The sequence below is a fragment of the Callionymus lyra genome, chromosome 15 (assembly GCF_982586985.1).
Source record: "Callionymus lyra chromosome 15, fCalLyr1.hap1.1, whole genome shotgun sequence".
Classification (NCBI taxonomy): domain Eukaryota; kingdom Metazoa; phylum Chordata; class Actinopteri; order Syngnathiformes; family Callionymidae; genus Callionymus; species Callionymus lyra.
This window is the reverse complement of record NC_141832.1, coordinates 14,075,248-14,095,102: the sequence shown is the minus strand read 5'-3', so window position 1 is coordinate 14,095,102 and position 19,855 is coordinate 14,075,248. Positions and strand designations below refer to the sequence as shown.

Below are 19,855 nucleotides of genomic sequence, written 5' to 3'. Positions count from 1 at the left end.
TATTGTCCACTGCTTCTATGCCTGTGCGTTGAAAGTTTGATCAAGTAGCTCGGTACTCTATAGGTATTGTCTGCACTATTATAGAAACATTTTTATAATGAATTTTTAATAATTTAATAATTTAATATTTACTTTTTAATGATTGGAATTACAATAATAAAGTATGTGTAAAATAATGCATTCAATTTGAACATTTTCGAATATTTAAAATAAATAATTTAAAGAAAACAACCTATAATACTTAAATTGAAATATTATATATATAATTATATAATGATCTCAAAATGAATATGTTTCTTTTAAAACAAACATATTGTTGGACATTCTATTTCCAATAATAATAAAAATATATATATATTTGAATTCGGTAATTTTTTTATCCAGAGCATTTTTAATTAACTATTTTAAAATTCGTAGCATTTTAAATTCAATATAAAAGTGCTGGTATAATAGCACCATCTTACCAGACCAATCCAATCGAGCACTGAGTTACTTCCTCTATTTGTTCAGGCTTTTCCTTGATTTTCTGGAACTTTTGTTGTGTTATCAGTTTTATCTTGACCTTTAAAGTATATACTTTATTGAATATTGTTTTGATTGTTTAAGCGCTTTGTGACCCTGGTCTGGAAAAGCGCTATATAAATAAAAATTACTTACTTACTTACAAATTAAATGTATAATAAATAGAAGCCTCTATTGCTTCAATGTTGTCACATGATTATATGCTCGTCGCACGATTGGATGAAAGTTCACTCAAGTAGCTCAGAACTCAGAACTGGTAATGTCTGGTGGCTTTATTATACCAACATTTTTATATTGAATTTAAAAGCCTATGAACAAAAAAAGATTGAATTTAAAATATTTAATCTTTAATTATGGGAATTATAATATCAAACTCTATGTGTAAAAAAAATAAAAAATAAAAAAAATTATTTTACAAATATTCTAATATGTTTAATTCTATTCAATATTTTTTAAATAATTCAATTGAAAAATGATAATAATATAAAAAATAATTTATATATTTAAAAAAATAAAGTTGTTATTCATTTTCCAATAATTAAAATTAAAAAAAAAAACGTTTTTCTTTTGTAGCTAGCATTTTACATTTTAATAGCGCCATCTTACCAGACCAATCCAATCGAGCACTGAGCCTCTCGCTCTAACTTTTAAATCTGTAAATCTTTCATAAGTTGCAAATCGCATGTATCTTTTTTTTTTAGATATTCAGATAAAGGAATACAACTGTATGTGTAAAGTTTCAACATTTGAAATGTTAAATTCATCCTTTCAATATTCTGATGACACTGATATACTTCTATAAACTCTAAAAAATATATTTTTGTACTTGACTCAAGCTCCTTCTACGTTCTTTTTGAAAGTCTCAAGACGGACATCCAGCCCTTGAGCAACGCATGGCTCCACTACACCTGCTGCTGTAGAGTTCAAAGCAACACGGAGGTCGACTTCCTCAGCTCTGATATGGAGAGGAGTGGGCTTCAGACGGTTATTACGTCAGCCTGGAAGATTGAATCTCACAGCAGGGGGTCCGAGGGCTTTGATGTGAATTTATCTGGAGGTCGAGGGGAGTCAACGGTATTTGATGACTCAAGAACAGATTCATTACTTTATAGATTCAAAGTCAAATATGGCCAATTGAAGTTTTTCTTAAATATATATAAATCGATTAAAATATTGAAACTATCATAAAGGTAAATACATTTAACGTTTTTTTAAATAAAAAAAAATCAGAATTAAAATCATGTTTTATAATATTTATGTTATTTTATGTTGGGAAATTACCTACACATGGATATTTGTGGATTAATATTGAAAATATCCACGTTGCCAAAGAGGAAAAAAGGGAAAGTCTTGCATTTCTTACTTTGACCACCAGATGCCGCCAAAGCTGTTTTAGGCCTTTTTTCTTTTCTTTTTTTTTCTAATAAAATAGAAAATAATTTCTATGAAAAATATTGTTGACAGTGCTAGGTTGGTTTTTTTTGCGTCTCTACACTGCTGGCAGTAAGCTATACACAATACACTATAGAAAATAAACATTTAGAAGAACAAGAAGAATACAATATATTCATTAAATAAATGTACAAAAATAAATAAATACAAATTATGAAAAAAATAAAATAGTAACATGAATGTATAACAACCAAAATATCATTAATACACAATGGAAATGTTATTTATTAACATTTTTTATAATGAGTGATTGTTATAATTCAATGGTTAAGAACTAATTTGGTTAAAATTACTTTGGAAATGTTTTCTTTTGCTAAAGAATAAAAAATGTTTTTGACATATTTGTTTGCATGTAAATTAAGTAAATTTCGATGGAAAATAAATCAATAAATACTTTTCTAGAGTTTAAAACTGCATCAATTTCTCTCTGCGACATTTTTCCTTTGCCAATAAATGCACTTTACTGTGTGAGTTATGAGATAAGATAAGATATACCTTCATTCTTCACACAGTAAGGAATTTTAAGCTGTTGAAGCAGTTCACAAAAATGATTAACTTTTAAAACTCATCATATTACTAAAGTAAACATGTTAAAAATAGTAACGAAACCATAATAAGTAATACAATGAAGAATGAACGAAAAAACAGTGATAATCCAATTCAAAAATAATAATACAATACAATAATCACAATAATAAATTATACAAAAGTAAGTAAGTAAGTCATTTTTATTTGTATAGCGCTTTTCCAGACCAGGGTAACAAAGTGTTAAACAATCAGAAAAATATTCAATAAAGTATATACTTTAAAGGTCAAGATAAAACTGATAACACAACAGGAGTTCCAGCAACAATGTACGTAAATTATTATTATTATACAAAAGCGTTGTTTCCTAACGGTGTCCTCCTCGTACGTTCACATTTCAAAGTTTATAAAACTTAATTAAAATAACAGAATATCTGGTCCAGCTGACATTACCACCTCCGACCACAAGGTAGCAGCATCCTCAAATAAATCCGCACTAACAAATGAACTTTCCTTTTCAATGAATCGTGAATTTCCCTTGTTTGTAACGCGTGAAACTCTCTTTTTTACTTTAAACTAACTCAAAATAATCCACATTCTGAATTGTTTTTAAAGGAGTTTTTTTTTTTTAAGGCATTAGCGCAGGGTTGGATTTCCAGACGTGGGCGCTGGAGTGTGTTGACATCCACGCACGGCGCCATGACGCAGCTCTTCTCTGCTGCTGCATCTCAATGAAACATGAAGCACCGACGTTCTCTCCGGGCGTGAGACGCGGGTCTGGCGGTTGAAGGAGGGGGGTGTGGTGGTGGTGGTGGTGGCGCGGACCGGGATCCACGCACACAACAAGACAACACACACGCCCAGCAGCGGGGGGTCGCTTTGAACCAAAGACCCTTCTGGAGTCAGACCTGGATCCTGGATCGAGGAGGACGATGGAAGGTGGGTCAAGCTGTCACTCAACGAGGACAAAGAGCTGGTTTTGATCGTAATGTCGTGGATGTGGTCCAGACAGGCGTCAGCAGACGTGTTACCTAGCAACCGTCTCCGATGGTCTAAGATCACCAGCGTCTCGGTGACATGTTTGTTTTTTGCTCGCTGCTCTGTGACTAGATTCCTGTCAAGGTGTGTCTTCTCGTGAACATGCTAAACCCGAGAAAATGGACTCGTTTTAGGCTCGTGAGGAGAATTGTAGACTAGGCTATGCTAGCAAAAGATAGCTAGCATGATGTAAACATGTTCTCCACTAATGTTGTATTGTCATAACAATATTTGTATACTGGACACTGCAAAAGTTCAAAGTTCAAAAAGGGAATTGGGTTCGGTTCTTCCAAAAGAAGGTGACGCTGAAAATGTAGAACCTAAAGTTGAAATTCTCTCTAGAAATTGCAAGAAGTATGAACTCAAAATAAAATGACAAAAAACTATTAAAACTTGATAATTGTACGACAGTATTTGAAATAGAATGGTGTAGGGGTGTGTATCGGCAAGAATCCAGCGATACGATACGTATCACGATACATAGGCGAGCGATACGATATATTGTGATACTGTAGTAACGAGGATATATGTGCAGTATTGTCCGAGTACTTGACTCTGGTGTTGCAGAATTTACAGACCACATGACTCTTTTGTTTGTTTTGAAACCAAAATTTGTCCAAACGTCACCTTTAGAAGCTGCTGGAGTCAACCGTATCCTCTCGTTCTCAGTGATCTCCGGGATCTCCCGGGATTTTTACTATATTACTTATTACTTTAGCTGCGGAGGACGTAATGACTGCTGCCATCTAGCGGCTGAAAGTTTAATTACAACACCAAAACTAGTGTTAAGTGTAAATAAATAAAAAAACATATTATTTTATTCTACACACACTTAATTGAAATACACTGCACTTTCACTGGAGGCAGATTCAAACGTTCAGATTGTCCCTCGAAAAGAGAAATATTAAGTCAAAATAAAATGACAAAAACCATTTCAACATGATTATTTTATGACGCAATTTTAAATAAAATGATGTAGGGTTGTGTATTAGCAAGAATTCAGCGATACAATACGTATCACAAAACAGAGGCAATGATACGATACATTGTGATACTGTTGCAACGAGGATATATATATATATAGTATTGTCGAGTACTTGACTCTGTTGTTGCAGAATTTACAGACCACATGACTCTTGACGAAGTTGTAACTGCTTTCATTTGTTTTGAAACCAAAATATGTCCAAACGTCAGCTTTAGAAGTTGCTGGAGTCGACTGTATCCTCTTGTCCTCAGTCATCGCAGGGATCTGCCGGGATTTTTTTTTTATTCCTTTAGAAGCGTAGGACGTAATGACTGAATGAAAGTTTAATTGCAACACCAATAATAGTTTTAAGTGTAAATAAATAAAAAATAAAAAACATTATTATTTTATTTTAAGTAAAAATGGTTTAGGGGTACGTATTGGAATTCAGCTATGTATAACGATACAGGGTATCGTTACGATATATTGTGATAATGTAGTAACAAGGATACAGTTGTAGTATTGTTGAGTACTTGACTCTGAGGTTCCAGAATTTACAGCAAAGTTGTGCTTTTATTTGTTTTGAAATCAAAATATGTCCAAACATCTGCTTTAAAAGTTGCTGGAATCACTGTATCCTCTCGAGCTCAGCTGCAGCGGAAGTGATGTGATTTTATGAAGTAATATCATTTTCTTTATTGAAATATAAACCATAAAAGAACTATGATATAAAGAAAATGGCTTAAAAAGTGGCTAAAAAAAGAAATAAATCCATGCGGTACTTTTGAGTATTAATACAGTATTGTGATAAAAAAGACTATTGCAATACTTTGCTGTATCGTTTCTCACACATATCGTGATGGACTAAATCTTTTTCTTCCAGCTGAACAAGCTTCATGACGTGCGGCTCCGCCTGGGTCGCTGCAGAAGATTGAATGCCTTTAAAATCTGAAGGTAAGATGATCCTCAGTCCTTGCTCTCTGTTCAAACTCGCTCTTAAGAGCTTTGAATTATTACCCACAATGCTCTTGTAACCACCAACACAGTGGAGGTAAATATTTAGCTCTTCGTTCGCAGTCGTCTGGACAAAAGAAGAATCATTTTATCATCCTGGTTTATCAAAGGCTCTAAAAATGGACACTGACCTTGCTGAAAGAGGAAGTGACCATGATAAGAAGGAGGAAGTTGGTCACGGACAAACGACTAAACGCACCACAGATACTATCTTCAACATGTTCTTTCCCCGACTGAGATGCACGTCAGTAGAAGGACAGTTTGCTAGGTTTTTACTAACGTACCTGTTTTTGTTAATTTACATTTTACACAAGGACGAAAGCTCCAGTGTCATGATCAAAGTTATTTCCACTAAAATATGGGAAGAATGAAAAATATAATAAATATATATATTTTTTAAATATTTTAATATCCAAACAGTCTTTACAAACATTTATAATTATGTGACAAAACACTTTTTATATACAATGTGGAAATATTTATGAGACGCTTATATTAAATACTTACTAATATTTATTTTTATTTCGAGACTTTTTGTATAAATCAATAATTATGAGACACTAAAATATAAAATGCATTTATTTTTATTTGTACTTTTTTGTAAAAATATGAGACACTTAAATATAAAGTACATTTATTTTTATTTGTACTTTTTTGTATAAATATGAGACACTTAAATATAAAATGCATTTATTTTTCATTGTACTTTTTTGTATAAATATGAGACACTTAAATATAAAGTACATTTATTTTTATTTCGAGATTTTTTATATAATTATGCGACACTAAAATATAAAATGCGTTTATTTTTCTTTGTACTTTTTTGTATAAATATGAGACACTTAAATATAAAGTAAATTTATTCTTATTTCGAGACCTTTTGTATAGATATTAGACACTTAAATATGAAGTACATTTATTTTATATTGAGACTTTTTGTATAAATATTAGACATTTTAATATAAAGTACATTTATTTTTATTTCGAAACTTTTTGTATAATTATGAGAAACTTAAATATAAAATAAATATATTTTTATTTCTAGACTTTTTGTACAAATATGAGACACTTAAATATAAAGTACATTTATTTTTATTTCGAGACCTTTTGTATAAAGATTAGACACTTAAATATAAAGTACATTTATTTTAATTCGAGACTTTTTTTTATAAATATTAGACATTTTAATATAAAGTACATGTATTTTTATTTTTAGACTTTTGTTTAATTAAGAGATACTTAAATGTAAAATGCATTTATTTTTATTTCTAGACTTTTTGTATAAATATGAGAGACTTAAATATAAAATACATGTAATTAAGTAAGTAAGTCATTTTTATTTGTATAGCGCTTTTCCAGACCAGGGTCACAAAGCATGTATTTTTATTTCTAGATGTTTTGTATAAATATGAGACACTTAATTATAAAAAACATGTATTTTTATTTCTAGATGTTTTGTATAATTATGAGACATTTAAATATTGAATACATTTATTTTTATTTCGAGACTTTTTGTATAAATATGAGAAATTATTTCTACATATTCTATATTCCTTCTTTATTTTTCTTGTTTTTCTATAAACATTGTTTTGTTTGTTATAACGATAGTTTTGTCGTGTATATTTCTAAATGCTGGTAAAAATGCTGAATCATATGATACCAGCAGTATTTGAGCAGCTCTTCCCTCAAACACACGGAGCGAAGCACCTGCTCAGTCACACAATAACACACAAACAAGGCTTCAGTGTTGTCATGGCAACAGTGAGGCACCAGAGGAAGAGAACATGTTTATTAATCCTGTATCAGCAGGTGTTTGTTTGTGCTAGATGACGGGATCTTGACAATATTTCCCGGATGTCCCTTCAGCTTTGAAAACCGTGGGTTGGTTCTGACACCTCTTCGTAGCAACTTCTATTTTTAGGCTTCCGTATCACCGTGAGTGTCATATTTTGCCCTGGACAGTCATAAAACGCATGAATGTATCGTCTCTAGTTTATTGATAATTTTCTAAATGTCACGCCAGACGCTGCGATCTTAAAGGTCATTCTGCACCTCCTTGGCTTCTGGCCTTGTTCTTGTTATCTGTTGTGCCCTCATCTGATGCCAAACCGCCCGCGGGAACAGACGCTCTTACGCAAGTACGCACCTGTACTTGAAGAGCAAACTGGGAGAGTCTATTTTTGCTTTAGTAACCGAGAAAAAAATTCAAGGAATGAAACGGGGGGGGGAAATCTGAACAAAGTAGAATGACCTTGGCTTCAGGTCCCAAGTCAACACCAAAACCAGGTCACTTCCTGTCTATCCAGTACAATCTGGCCCTCATTCTTTGTCCCCTTTTCTCCCACTCTCTTCATTCTTTCGGGCACCATTCCACTTCCCAGTTCCAGCCCTACTTGACTCTACTTGTCCACCAGCCCCTGCTATCTACTCGTGGTGGGCCAGGTAATCCTAAAATAGTGCCGCAAAACATTGGCATTGGTGTTCTTACCAGACACAAAAAGGTCTGGGCCTCATCCATGCACCACAGAATGACTTTTGCAACCAGCCAACTCGTAGTGTTTGTTTTCAGTGGTCGCCTTCTTTGGCAACACTAAAAATAGTAAATGCTCTAGTCTAGTCAAGTAGGGCTAGTGGTCAAGGGCTATTAGAGGTTGAAAACATGGTACCAACTTCAGAACTCATCTTCTTGATACCTCCTTCATTTGATGATTTGTCCTCCCCAGGTTGAGCCCGCGACAGGGTGGTGATGAACAGTCACGGGAACAGCAGCGGTGGAGGTGGACAGCATGCTGACACTCCTCGGCCCACACCAGGGCCCAAGTTGCAGGTGCAACGATCTTTGTCTCGTGACACCATCACCATCCACTTCTCAGCTCTGGGGAAGGAGGAAGATGATGAGGAAGAGGAGCTCTATGGCGGGGCTGTTGGAGTCATGACTCATTTGGATGGTGAGGAAGTTTCTGTGGCTGAAGACCAACCTCCTCGGACTGGGTTTGAAGCAAGAGAGGCGCTGCTGTTGGACGATGTGAAAGCAGTTGCTGTGCTGGATGTCTCTTCAGGGTTTGAGACGTCTACTCCATCTGAAGCGATGGCGATCATTCCTACTACCAACAGCACCACCTCTCCAGCCAGCTCTTCTTGGCCTTCTGAACGGTCCTCAGTCATCACCACGTCCAGTAACTCCTCGTCCCCGGTCAAATCGACACCACTAACATCATCCAAACCGTTCCTCAGCCTGGTCAGATCCTTGTCCAGTGACGTTGAATCCAGAGAGACTCATCCCCCCCCTAGCGTTGCATCATCACATGCCCGCCACAGACATTTAATGAAGTCTTTTGTGAAGTCCCTGTCCACAGATGCCTCAAAGGCTGACCAGGAAGGCACAATGCACCAACAGCCTTCTCATCACCTAGTCACGGCCTCCCAGCGGCCCCCACCACGCAACATGCAGCTGTTCAAACAGTTCTCGCAACCTCGCTTATCTTCCTCTCCTGTTATTGCCAGTCAAGTAAGCAGTGATTCCAAAACAGCCCCTTCATCTCCCATAATGTCCCCAGATGGCAGGTGTTTCTTTAAGGTGCAAGAAGTAGAGGCCAGAATAGAGGACACCAAAAGAAGGCTCTCTGAAGTGATGTCTGATCCTCTGCAGCTCTTTAGTAAGATCATAGGAGATGAGTCTAACATTGGAGCAGTTGGAAGTTCCCCTCATCGTGCCAAACTCCTGTCCTCCAGTGCCTCCGAGCTCAGTGGTGGGATGGCGCTGAATGGACACTCGGAGGGTACTAACAGCTTCAGCATCAAGGAGGAGGAATGGCTGGAGGGGGAAGAGGAGGAAGAGACCCCCACTGAATCTGCATTTTCATCCTTTGGATCGCTGACACCTGCTCAGACACTGTCTCAGCCTTCCACCTTCCCCAAGTCCCCTTCGCTCACTCTAGGTCGTTGCTCCATGTCTGCCCTAGTTGCCCGCCAAGAAGATGAGGATTTTTGTGAGCTGTACAGCGAAGACTTTGACTTGTGTAGTGATACAGAAACACCAGAAGGAGACAAAGCCGGCTCCCACCAACCAGCTAGCGACGGGTTGTGTAGCGAGCTGGAATTGGAGGACGTGGCAGAAGAGGAAGCGGATACCGTACCTGTAGTTTGCCTGGTCTTTCTGACTCAGATAGTTTACTGCTATCTGGTGCTCCAGGTGCCTCCGTATGTGTCCGCAGTGGTGCACGGTGTAGTTTGTGGATTCATGCTAACCCTTGTAGTGCTTTGGCTATCTGCTCCACGTCAAAGCTATTTGGAAATGCGGAGGAGAAGGAGAAGAATTGAAGCGTGGAACTTGGCTCAGTTGGACATCAAGGAACCAGGAATATTCAAGGTACCGTGACTCGTAGGATTAGCAAACTCTTGTCAAGATACCAGTGAATAATGAATCAGTCGATTAAGTGGATATTGATGTAAAAGTGGCTGAACTATCCTTTGAAAAAGGGATTTTTTAATTTTCCATGATCTACTCTTACACAACTACACTACACCCAGAGAGTGTTTTTGTTTGCATTTAAAATATGCTTAATGTCAAGCGATCATAGTACCGGTACACAGTGATATTCTTGCACCAGCAGAAACAAATGGGATCAGATCTCTGTACCACTGGAGGTGATTCGTCCACAAAAATCCTTAAAAAGAGCAATTATATCATCTTTTCCTCCAGCCTTGAACTTACAAGTCTGATGGAATTTGTGTGATCTGTTCTCAATGAACCTGCCGCATACAGGAGGTTCACAACTGTTGACCCACCAGAGGAAGTTATATAAGCACGTACACTTCTAGGTTTGTTCCTTTCATTGAACCGCGGAAACCTTGTGGCCTGAGGGCTCCACTGTTCTGAAAGAGACATTGTGCAGTGAGGCGGAACCAGTGGACGCATATGAGCAACAAACCTTGAAGCTTCCTTTTGCTTTGAGAATAAACAATGTGTTTTTTAAGATAAAGACATGTTTTATAGTGTCTCCAATCTGACTCCGATCTAAGGCTGCAAATTACTACTGAGCCAGACCTTTGGCCTTTGAGTTATTGAATAAATGGATAAGTTAAAATAATCTAAAGTAGAATATTTTCGAGACAGTGGATACAGATTCCATTTTTTAACGGCATACAATCGAATAAATAAAAGCACTTAAACAGAAAAAACGTCCTAGATGCATAATCCAGAATGTGGGGGTAAAAATGCAATGTCTATCCACTAGGCCACCAGTAAATAGAATTGGCGCATTCCAGACTTATTGAAACCTTAGTGATCTCATCAAGCAACCCTAAAACAATGAGAAATTTCATTTAATTTTATGCTGTAAAAAATCCAGTTTTTAAGAATTGCAAATACCAGCTGGAACAAACATCAAAAATCCTGTTACACTAAACCTGTGCACCTACAGGGCTGGATGAACGAGATCCAGAGCTACGATCCAGAGATGTACCACGCCACCCTGACGCACTCTGTTTTCGTTCGTCTGGAGGGCAGCGTCCTTCGTCTTTCCAAACCCAACCGGAACATCTCCCGTCGTGCCATACACAATGAGCCTAAACCCGACATCACTTACATCAGCCAGAAGATCTACGATCTGACAGACAGCAAGGTGAGTTTACGATAATTTGGCAAGGCTTGATGTGTGAGGTAACAAGACTAACCAACGAATCATGAGAATGTCTATATACTTTTCTTTTTTTTAGATCTATCTAATGCCACAGAGTCTGGCGAGGAAGCGTATTTGGAACAAAAAGTACCCAATCTGCATCGAGCTGGCCAAGCAGGACGACTTCATGTCCAAGGTCCAAGGAGAAAGATCGGAAGCCGGGGAAGACAAATGTCCAAGTGAGAAGTTTGAAAAAGCCGAGGGGTCGGGGGAAGAGCTGAAAAGGCGAACTTCTGGAGGCGGAGATTTGACAATCTACTTATTTGGGAGAACCGGTCGCGAGAAAGAGGAGTGGTTTCGCAGATTCCTCCTTGCATCACGGATGAAGTCGGAGGGGCGAGGAGGCAGCCTGTCTGTCATCTGTAAGAGTGGTAAGTGTCGGTTATCAATGTTTATTTTCACGCTCATAAATGCTAAACATTAGCTCTATGCTAAAGGGGTTATTTTAAAGACTAATGGTATCTTATGAACGGTCAGCCTTCCAACCCGCTCACAGCCGCACCAGCAGCAGCCAATCAGGTGGAGGCCTGGAAGCTGACAGCCGGAGCAGCAGTCGTGGAGATTTAGACGAGTTGTCCCACACTCGCCCAAGGGAGGGCTTGTCTGCTCCTTTAACCGGATCTACAGGGAAGCAGAAGATGCTGCTGGACTACAACATCTACATGGCCAAATATGTGAACCCCCAACCACTGTGCACCACCCCATCATCGAGCCTTGGGAATAGCCCAGAGGGCAGCCCAAAGACTTCCAGGAAGGTAAGATGATAAATAAATATATCCTTAGCTGGGTAATATCTATCTATGTGTGTTTTGTTAGCGTCCCGACGGCAGCGTAGAACCGGAGGCTTGGGTCAATGCCTTCCTTGGAAGAATTTTCTGGGACTTCCTGGGAGAGAAGTATTGGGCCAATGTGGTCTCTAAAAAAATCCAGATGAAGCTCAGTAAAATCCGGGTGAGGAATTTTTTGCAGGACGGAGACAGAAAGTGATCTTTTAGTAACTAAATTATTTTGAAATGTTGCAGCTTCCATATGTTATGAATGAACTGACTCTGACTGAACTGGACATGGGCTTCTCCGTACCAAAGATCCTCGGTGCCTCCAAGCCATCTGTGGACCACCAAGGTACAATGGTTTACACTGAAATGATGATCATTAAAAAAACAACAATGCCTTTAGGAGGGTTTTGTTCCGATGAACTGACCCCTCCCCAGTCTTGATATGTGGTGGTGGTAAAGAAGGACAGACGCAGGATTGAGTTTAAGAGAAAATGCTTGTTTAGTGAAACATGCAAAAGTCAGAGAAACAACTTACATAATCATGGACTCTTGGCAAAGCAGAGATCTATCGCAAAAGATATCTTTGAGTGCCTAGCGCAAATTTCTTACGAAATGGCGCCTATTTTATAGTGAATATTGAGGTTAACACCTCTGGTCATTCCCGCTTGGATGATTGGTCAGCTACTCTAAACAACTAGCTTCTAAGATGGCCGTGCCACATGTTCTTGGTCGAAAGTTACTGGAGTTGATTTCTTCTAGAGAGAATTGGTTTATCAGTGGACTTACGCAGATGTCTGTCCTTGTCCTTGACTAGCTGGTACCATCCAAAGATTGTTTTGTTTCTCTCAGTGTGAGTGTAGGCTTGACCCGACCTGAAGAACAGCCGAGCACGTGGATTTTAATGCAAGGCAATGATTATTTAATTTTAATTAAATATGAAACATAACCAGTTAATCAAGTGATTATTTTAAATGTCTGTCAAATCTAGATGATTGATTACAGTAAAATTGTAATTTCCTTCCAAGGTCTGTGGTTTGATCTGGAGGTCTCCTACACCGGGTCTTTCCTCATGACCCTGGAGACGAAGATGAACCTGGCCCGACTCGGCAAGGAGGGCGAGGGGCTCGGAGAGCATGGGAAGGAGTGGTAAGGACTATAAATACATTAAGAAAACACGTCAACTGTCCATAGTGTCAACACAGATCATCATTTTCTTTTGTCTTTCCTGTTGTTTGCTGATCACAATTAACTGTGGATTTCTTGCACGGATGGTAAGTACTGAAGTCAATGCTGTTCATAATTATTTTCGTGTGAGTCAGTTGAGCCTGATTTTGTGTTTGTGTTAGACCCAGGCCACGCACCTACTGCCTGGCAGATAGCGATGAAGAATCGTCGAGTGCGGGCTCGTCGGACGAGGAAGATACAACTGAAGTCCATAGTGAAAAGTCCCTTCAAGCGGGTGCAGAAGGGTGAGTGGTGGAGATGCTCGCTGTCGTTCCATACATCAGGGATGAGGAGGACGCTCAGAATAAGGCGATAATGGTTAAAGAAAATCAAATTAATTCTTTTTATTCAATTTTTTCCAGATTCATTATTGTTTTGTTGTCTCGGAATACGGTAGTACCACGGTTAGACTTCCATGGTCACACACTTTCTCAGATTTCTTTTTTGGACAAGGTACTGCGTATTTAAATGTATTGTAGCAAACTGCAGTATTGAATTTCAAAGTGCTTGTCTTGTGATGTGCGCATTGTTACAAACATGTGAGAACTTAGTGGTAGGTACTAAATACCGAAGCCAACTTACTTATGGTGCCATTAAAACAGTGAAATCCCATGATATTTTTGGCAAGAATCTGGATACCGTAGTAACAAGAATATATGTGTAGTATTGTCGAGTACTTGACTCTGGTGTTGCAGTATTTACAGACCACATGACTCTTGACAAGGTCGTAACTGCTTTCATTTGTTTTGAAACCAAAATATGTCTAAGAATCTGCTGCTGGAGTCGACTGTATCCTCTCGTCCTCAGTCATTGCTGGGATCTTACGGTATTTTATCGTTCTTTAAGCAGGACTTAATGACTGACTCCATCTAGCGGCCGCAAGTTTAATTGCAACACAAATACTAACAAGTCTTGGGAATACTTGCATGTTTTATTTTAAAAACAATTTATTGAACTTTAAACCATTAAGGAACTACGTTGAAAAATAAAATATAATTTGAAGAAAAACTTTAAAAATCCATACAGTGCTGTTTAAATATCGATACAGTATTGTGAAGAAAATAAATTGCGATATATTGCCGTATAAATTCTGACTTCAGGAAATTCATTGACGACTCTTGAGGAGATACTTTTACAGCTGATAGCGTCTGTTGGGTTCATATGTGAGTATTAGCTTCCACGTTGGTCAACAATGATTTCGTAAATCATCGAGTCAGCGTTCTACACAGTGGGTAGCCGGAGATGCTGTCGTGAATAAATCATGAACCTGACTCACTCCGCTCTTCTCCCATCCTCCTCTGCAGCTTCGTAGGAGGCCACAGGCCCAGCAAGATCATGCGCTTCGTGGACAAGATCGCCAAGTCCAAGTATTTCCAGAAAGCCACAGAGACGGAGTTTATCAAGAAGAAGATGGAGGAGGTCTCAAATACGCCCATACTGCTCACTGTGGAGGTGCAAGAGTGCCGCGGGACACTTGCTGTCAACATTCCACCGCCCCCTACTGACAGGATTTGGTACAGTCGTGCTTTTATTTTTACTGTTGCTACAGGACATTCGACGGTAGCGTGATTTAGAGAAAGTTACCATATCCTGAAAATGTAGTTACGTATTTATTTATTAATACGTTTCTTAAGTTATTTGTTATTTTATGCATTTTATTATTTTCTGGAATAATTAAAATCAATAATTAATATATTATTTTTATTAATTAAATTTCAAAAATATTTTCTTTATTTTTTTATTTTTTTTACACATATAGTTCAATATTGTTATTCTAATAATTTAGATATACATTTTTTAAATTCAATATGTTTAATCGTAGCCTTTTAAATTCAACATGAAAATATTGGTAAAATAATGCCAACAGAAAAAGAGTAAGTAAGTAAGTTAGTAATTTTTATTTATAAAGCGCTTTTCCAGACCAGAGTGACAAAGCGATTAAACAAACAAAACAAAATTCAGAGTTCCAGAAAATCAAGGAAAAGCCTGAACAAATAAGCAAATTGATCATGTGCTTCTACTTCTGCACTTGATTGGCTTAAAGTTCAAGCTCACTATTTTACATTTTATTTTTATGTTTGATTGAAAAGGCAAGGAGTTTTAAAAAGTTTAGAAAATGTCTTTTTACATTTTACATAAGGATTTCAAACTGTGTGTTGCAATGCAATATAAAAAAAATGTAATTAAACGACTCCAAAAAAATAATAAAATGCTTAAAAAACAACAAAATTTCCATAAAAAAATTAAAATATTTAAACATATGAGAAATAGATCGATCAATATTCTGATGACAGGGTTCTCCTTCCACAGCACCCTCTGCTGGACAACAGTAAAATCACATTAATAATAATTATAGTATTTAATAGGAAAAAATTAATCGTGGTGTTATTTATTTTTATAGTGATCGCTCATATCCAGAACACTAATTTTATTTTTAATTGTTATTAATTTGTATTTCTGCATTCAGGTACGGCTTCCGGAGTCCACCCCACCTGGAGCTAAAGGCCCGACCCAAACTGGGAGAGAGGGAGGTCACGATCGCTCACGTGACGGACTGGATCGAGAAGAAGCTGGAGCAGGAATTCCAAGTATGATCGATTTAGAACCAGATCAGTGGATTTTATATGAATGTATAGCTCTGCATTCACTTCTTCTTTGGTCTTTTTTTCAGAAAATATTTGTGATGCCAAACATGGACGACGTATGGTTACCCATAATGCACTCTGCCATGGACACACGCTCTAATGCCAACTTAGTTACTGTGACGAGCGACGCCTTGAAGGACTCCGAATCGGAAGAATCCGAGGTCTCTTAGGTGCGAAGTCGCCGACGGACCTGGACGGGTCAAAGGTCACCGTGGTCACGGGAAGAGTCGACCTCGCCCGACCGTCTTCCGGCTTCACTGTTGCACAAATCCATGGCCAGACTTGACAAAGACGCACACAGGTGAGCCGCCGACATTTAGATCTGGTTCTGTATCAAGTCATTAGATCGTCACCTGTTCATCGGACCTTTTCGTTGGCGACGGCGCGTGTGAAGCAAAAGTCTGTGGTCCGTGTTCGCCGTTCAATTCAGCTAGCGATTCCCGAAAAAAACCTTTCCTCCACCAACACATGGACCCACTTGCCTTTTATCAACTACGATTCTTCAATAAGGTCCGGGAACCGGCAAATGAGATGACTTTTTCCGAAGCAGTCGGGACGTCTTGAATCTCAACTTTACGATGTCGGGAGGGGGGGAAAAAAAAGGAACTGATGATCCAAGAGAAAAAGTGTGTTGCTTTCCAGCTACTCCTCGAGATGAATTCATATCAGCTGCCAGCCTTTTGCCGAGGGTCCGACGAATGTACCACACTCTCTCGCTGCGCAAGGAATTGCTCTTTCACCGACGATGCGCTTCAAGGTCCATGTTTTCGTTGTGGCGCGTTCTTTGGAACCCTTTTTTTTGTTACTTCCTGTGTGTTTTTTCTGTTGTGGGAAATCCTTTTTCGTGCTAATGGGAAAACACTGTGTGGACATTTGTGAAAACACATTTGACAAATACTTTACTGCTCATACTATTTAAAATTATTTAAGACCGTATCATAGGCCGGTGTTGACGCTCAACGGCGACCTCTGCTGGCGTTTTGTTGTAACGGATATTTATAACGAAAACATTCTGACCTCAAAAGTAAAAAAAATATAATTCGAGTCTACTTAAGATGTTTCTTTTTGTGGACACTGTATACGGTTTGTGAACAGCTGGGCATTAATGTTAATGGTTTTGTGACCCCTGGCGTTTGTTCAGAGTGAAGTTGGCTACAAGCTCCAGTCGATTCGTGATAAAATAAGCGTTATTTCTAAGAGATGTAGGTGCTAAAAACAAATTTAGCTTGTGGCCAAATTCTCTCAATGTTCAAGATGTCATGGTGACGCATTGCATTTTTTGTTCAAATATTTGGTTTCTCTCATTTTTCCTCAATACTCATTCTACTGCTATCTTTTAATCAGTACATTTAGCTTTAAAGGGGTTTTAGGTATTGTATCGACCGCTCATAGCAAAATAGATCCAGGAACAATTTTTTTTCAACAAATCTAAAAAATGTTTGACTTCATGACCAATTCGTCGGCTCCATCGCTGTAGATTCGAAGGAAATGTTAATTTAAACTGAAGAGCTGTGATTTCGTTTTTCAGTATGATTTGAAGCTGCTAGTTTGTGTTTGAATAAGTCGTCCTTCCTGTACCGTACACTAGCGTGGCTTTATGTTCAAATGTGTCAAGTGACGTATGAGGCAGAAAGTGCCTTGAGAAACAAACATTCCTCCATCGTAAGCCGTTACATTCTGTTGGTTTAAAAGAAGAAAAAAAAAGAAGTCTTTGTGCCATCAGTCTTCATGACATCTTTATTTCAGTTGCACAGTGATGGAAAAATTGTCCAACGTCGCTGTCCAGTTATGTCACAGAATGTTTCCCCTTCTGATCAAGTAGATCAATAAAAAAATTAAAAAAAACATTTGCTTGATATTTAATTCAAATGTTGTTTCTTGCTTAAAAAGAGAGACTTGGGGAGGATGCCAAGAAACTCCAGTTATGACAAGATGTCTGCTCTTGCACTGGTCTTCACCCTCGGGACCATGAAAAGGTCGGTCAGGTTTGAAGAAGAGTGCCATGGACGTGTGAAGAAAACAAACCCAAGAGTGGAGTGTAGAAAGTAACTTTATTCACAATTACAAGGCAGATTCCAGCAACACAAACAAAAAAATCATGTCAACACAGATGGTGCTAAAATTACCTTTATCCGGAATAAAATGTTATGTTTATAGAACTTACCAGTCAAACATACCAATGCCTTCAGTGTCACTATCCTCACGTAGTTACCAGCACCTTTATGAAAATAAAGAACAATTAATTCACAAGAATAACGATAACAACTAGAGAAATTGAGGCAGGAAAATCAGACGAATTAAGTTAACTTCACAAAGAGTCAGAAGTCTAACGCATTGAGGTCATCATTTAATATACAAAGAGGTTTTTCCCACATTTAAAAAAAAAAAAAAAAAAAACTCACCGTCAAGGAAGTTGACACGATGCAATACTTTCTTTCAGGGCCACACATTCACAGCATCTAGAGAGAAAAAAAAATGTTTTTCTTCTAAAATATAATAAACTAAAGAGTAAAAAAAAACGTCAATGGGGAAAATTCAGGTAGAAATTTGTACTTCATTTTAATCAGAAGTCTAACGCAAAGAATTCATCATAATTTCCCCCACATTTTGTTAAAGAGATGTTTACATTTTCATCCGTTCATCAAACTCTTGCACCATCTAATAGTAAACTATAAGTTCAGTCACGTGTTCTTACGTCCTCGAGGGCCATTTTCAGTCCACGTGGTGAGGCGCCACCATTTCACGTCATCTTCAGGGGCCTCCACGCAGGAACACTGCACCACACAAAAACACACTATTATAAGCACGACTTACAAAATAAAATATGTATTCAAGCGTGGTTAAAATAAAAAATAAAAAAAACTCACCTATGAATTTCCTTCGCGGCAAAAATGATGAACCATCATGAATGTTACATCATGTGTTAAATGCTTGATAAGAAAGTTGACAAATTAAACTAGAAAATTGATGGTTAAGCATCGCTTTTATCGCAGTTAAACCTCAAGAACCTCCAGCACATGTGCTGCTGCTGCTGCGTTAAAAGAAACTCGTCTTCTTCTTCCTCTTCTTCGCAATCGCATATGCCTTCAGACCCACTACTGCCACCCATCGGCCGATAGAGCCATTGCAGGCAATTTCTTAAGAACCTTTTCGTATTGTGAAAATCTTGCAAACATTAAAGGTCTAATTTGTTTTTGTTTTTTTGTGAATTAATTACTAAAACAACTTTTAGTATTATTATCATCACAACTGTATTATTTTTGTTTTTGTCAAGATCATTCCGGACGACAACATCCAAGTTTATTTACTTTTTGTCATTTTATTTGCCACTTTTATTATATTCATTTGTTGTTTTTATGCCACTTTAATGTAACATCTCCTATTTTATTGTATTCATCTAATTTTATTTCATTCATATTTATGTCATTCTTATTATTCTAAACAGTCATTACCATACACAATTCCTGGGATGTGTATATATGACAGGCACTTAAAAAAACAAAAGATTCTGATGTATATCGTTTTTTAAAACAAATAATAATAATAATAATAATAATAATAAATCATAACAACAGTACATCAATGTAGCTTTATGTCACTTTAGGGGCTCTGCCAAAAAGAGTGTGTGTGTGATTGTGTGTGTGTGTATATAAACTAGTAAGTAAGTAAGTAAGTAGTAAGTATAATTTTTATTTGTATAGCGCTTTTCCAGACCAGGGTCACAAAGCGCTTAAACAATCAAAACAATATTCAATAAAGTATATACTTTAAAGATCAAGATAAAACTGATAACACAACAGGAGTTCCAGAAAATCAAGGAAAAGCCTGAACAAATAAAAACGTCTTAAAATGTTTCTTAAAGGAGTCAGTAGATCCATCAAGCGCAGAGAGAGAGGAAGATCGTTCCAAAGTTTAGGAGCAACAGCCTGGGAGGATTTCTCTCCTCTGGTCCTGAAACTATTGTTTTTCTGTTGCTTTTCTTTGTAACCAAATGTCTTGTTAATTTTTACCTCA

General features: G+C 37.5%; 1 protein-coding gene, 1 long non-coding RNA gene and 1 other non-coding gene across 3 annotated transcripts; 1 reads left to right on the top strand and 2 right to left on the bottom strand.

Moving 5' to 3' along the window:
* Positions 1-3,070: 3,070 nt before the first annotated feature.
* On the top strand, positions 3,071-16,431 carry tex2 (testis expressed 2). The gene is made up of 13 exons (XM_087810166.1): positions 3,071-3,438; positions 5,385-5,455; positions 8,239-9,884; positions 10,939-11,139; positions 11,234-11,567; positions 11,674-11,951; positions 12,013-12,147; positions 12,219-12,318; positions 12,998-13,118; positions 13,325-13,441; positions 14,501-14,710; positions 15,664-15,784; positions 15,868-16,431. Exons 3-13 carry the CDS (start codon positions 8,262-8,264, stop codon positions 16,009-16,011), a joined length of 3,384 nt encoding a protein of 1,127 aa, XP_087666292.1. The 5' UTR covers positions 3,071-3,438; positions 5,385-5,455; positions 8,239-8,261; the 3' UTR covers positions 16,012-16,431.
* Positions 16,432-17,710: 1,279 nt separating this feature from the next.
* LOC148065026 (small nucleolar RNA SNORA76) lies at positions 17,711-17,842 on the bottom strand. Its single transcript, XR_015713481.1, has one exon. It is a non-coding gene; the product is annotated as a small nucleolar RNA SNORA76 (small nucleolar RNA).
* A 31-nt stretch (positions 17,843-17,873) lies between these two features.
* Positions 17,874-18,892, bottom strand: LOC148065025 (uncharacterized). Its single transcript, XR_015713464.1, has 4 exons — positions 18,709-18,892; positions 18,537-18,615; positions 18,244-18,300; positions 17,874-18,059 (listed from the first exon to the last, which is right to left on the bottom strand). It is a non-coding gene; the product is annotated as an uncharacterized LOC148065025 (long non-coding RNA).
* Between the last annotated feature and the right edge of the window lie 963 nt (positions 18,893-19,855).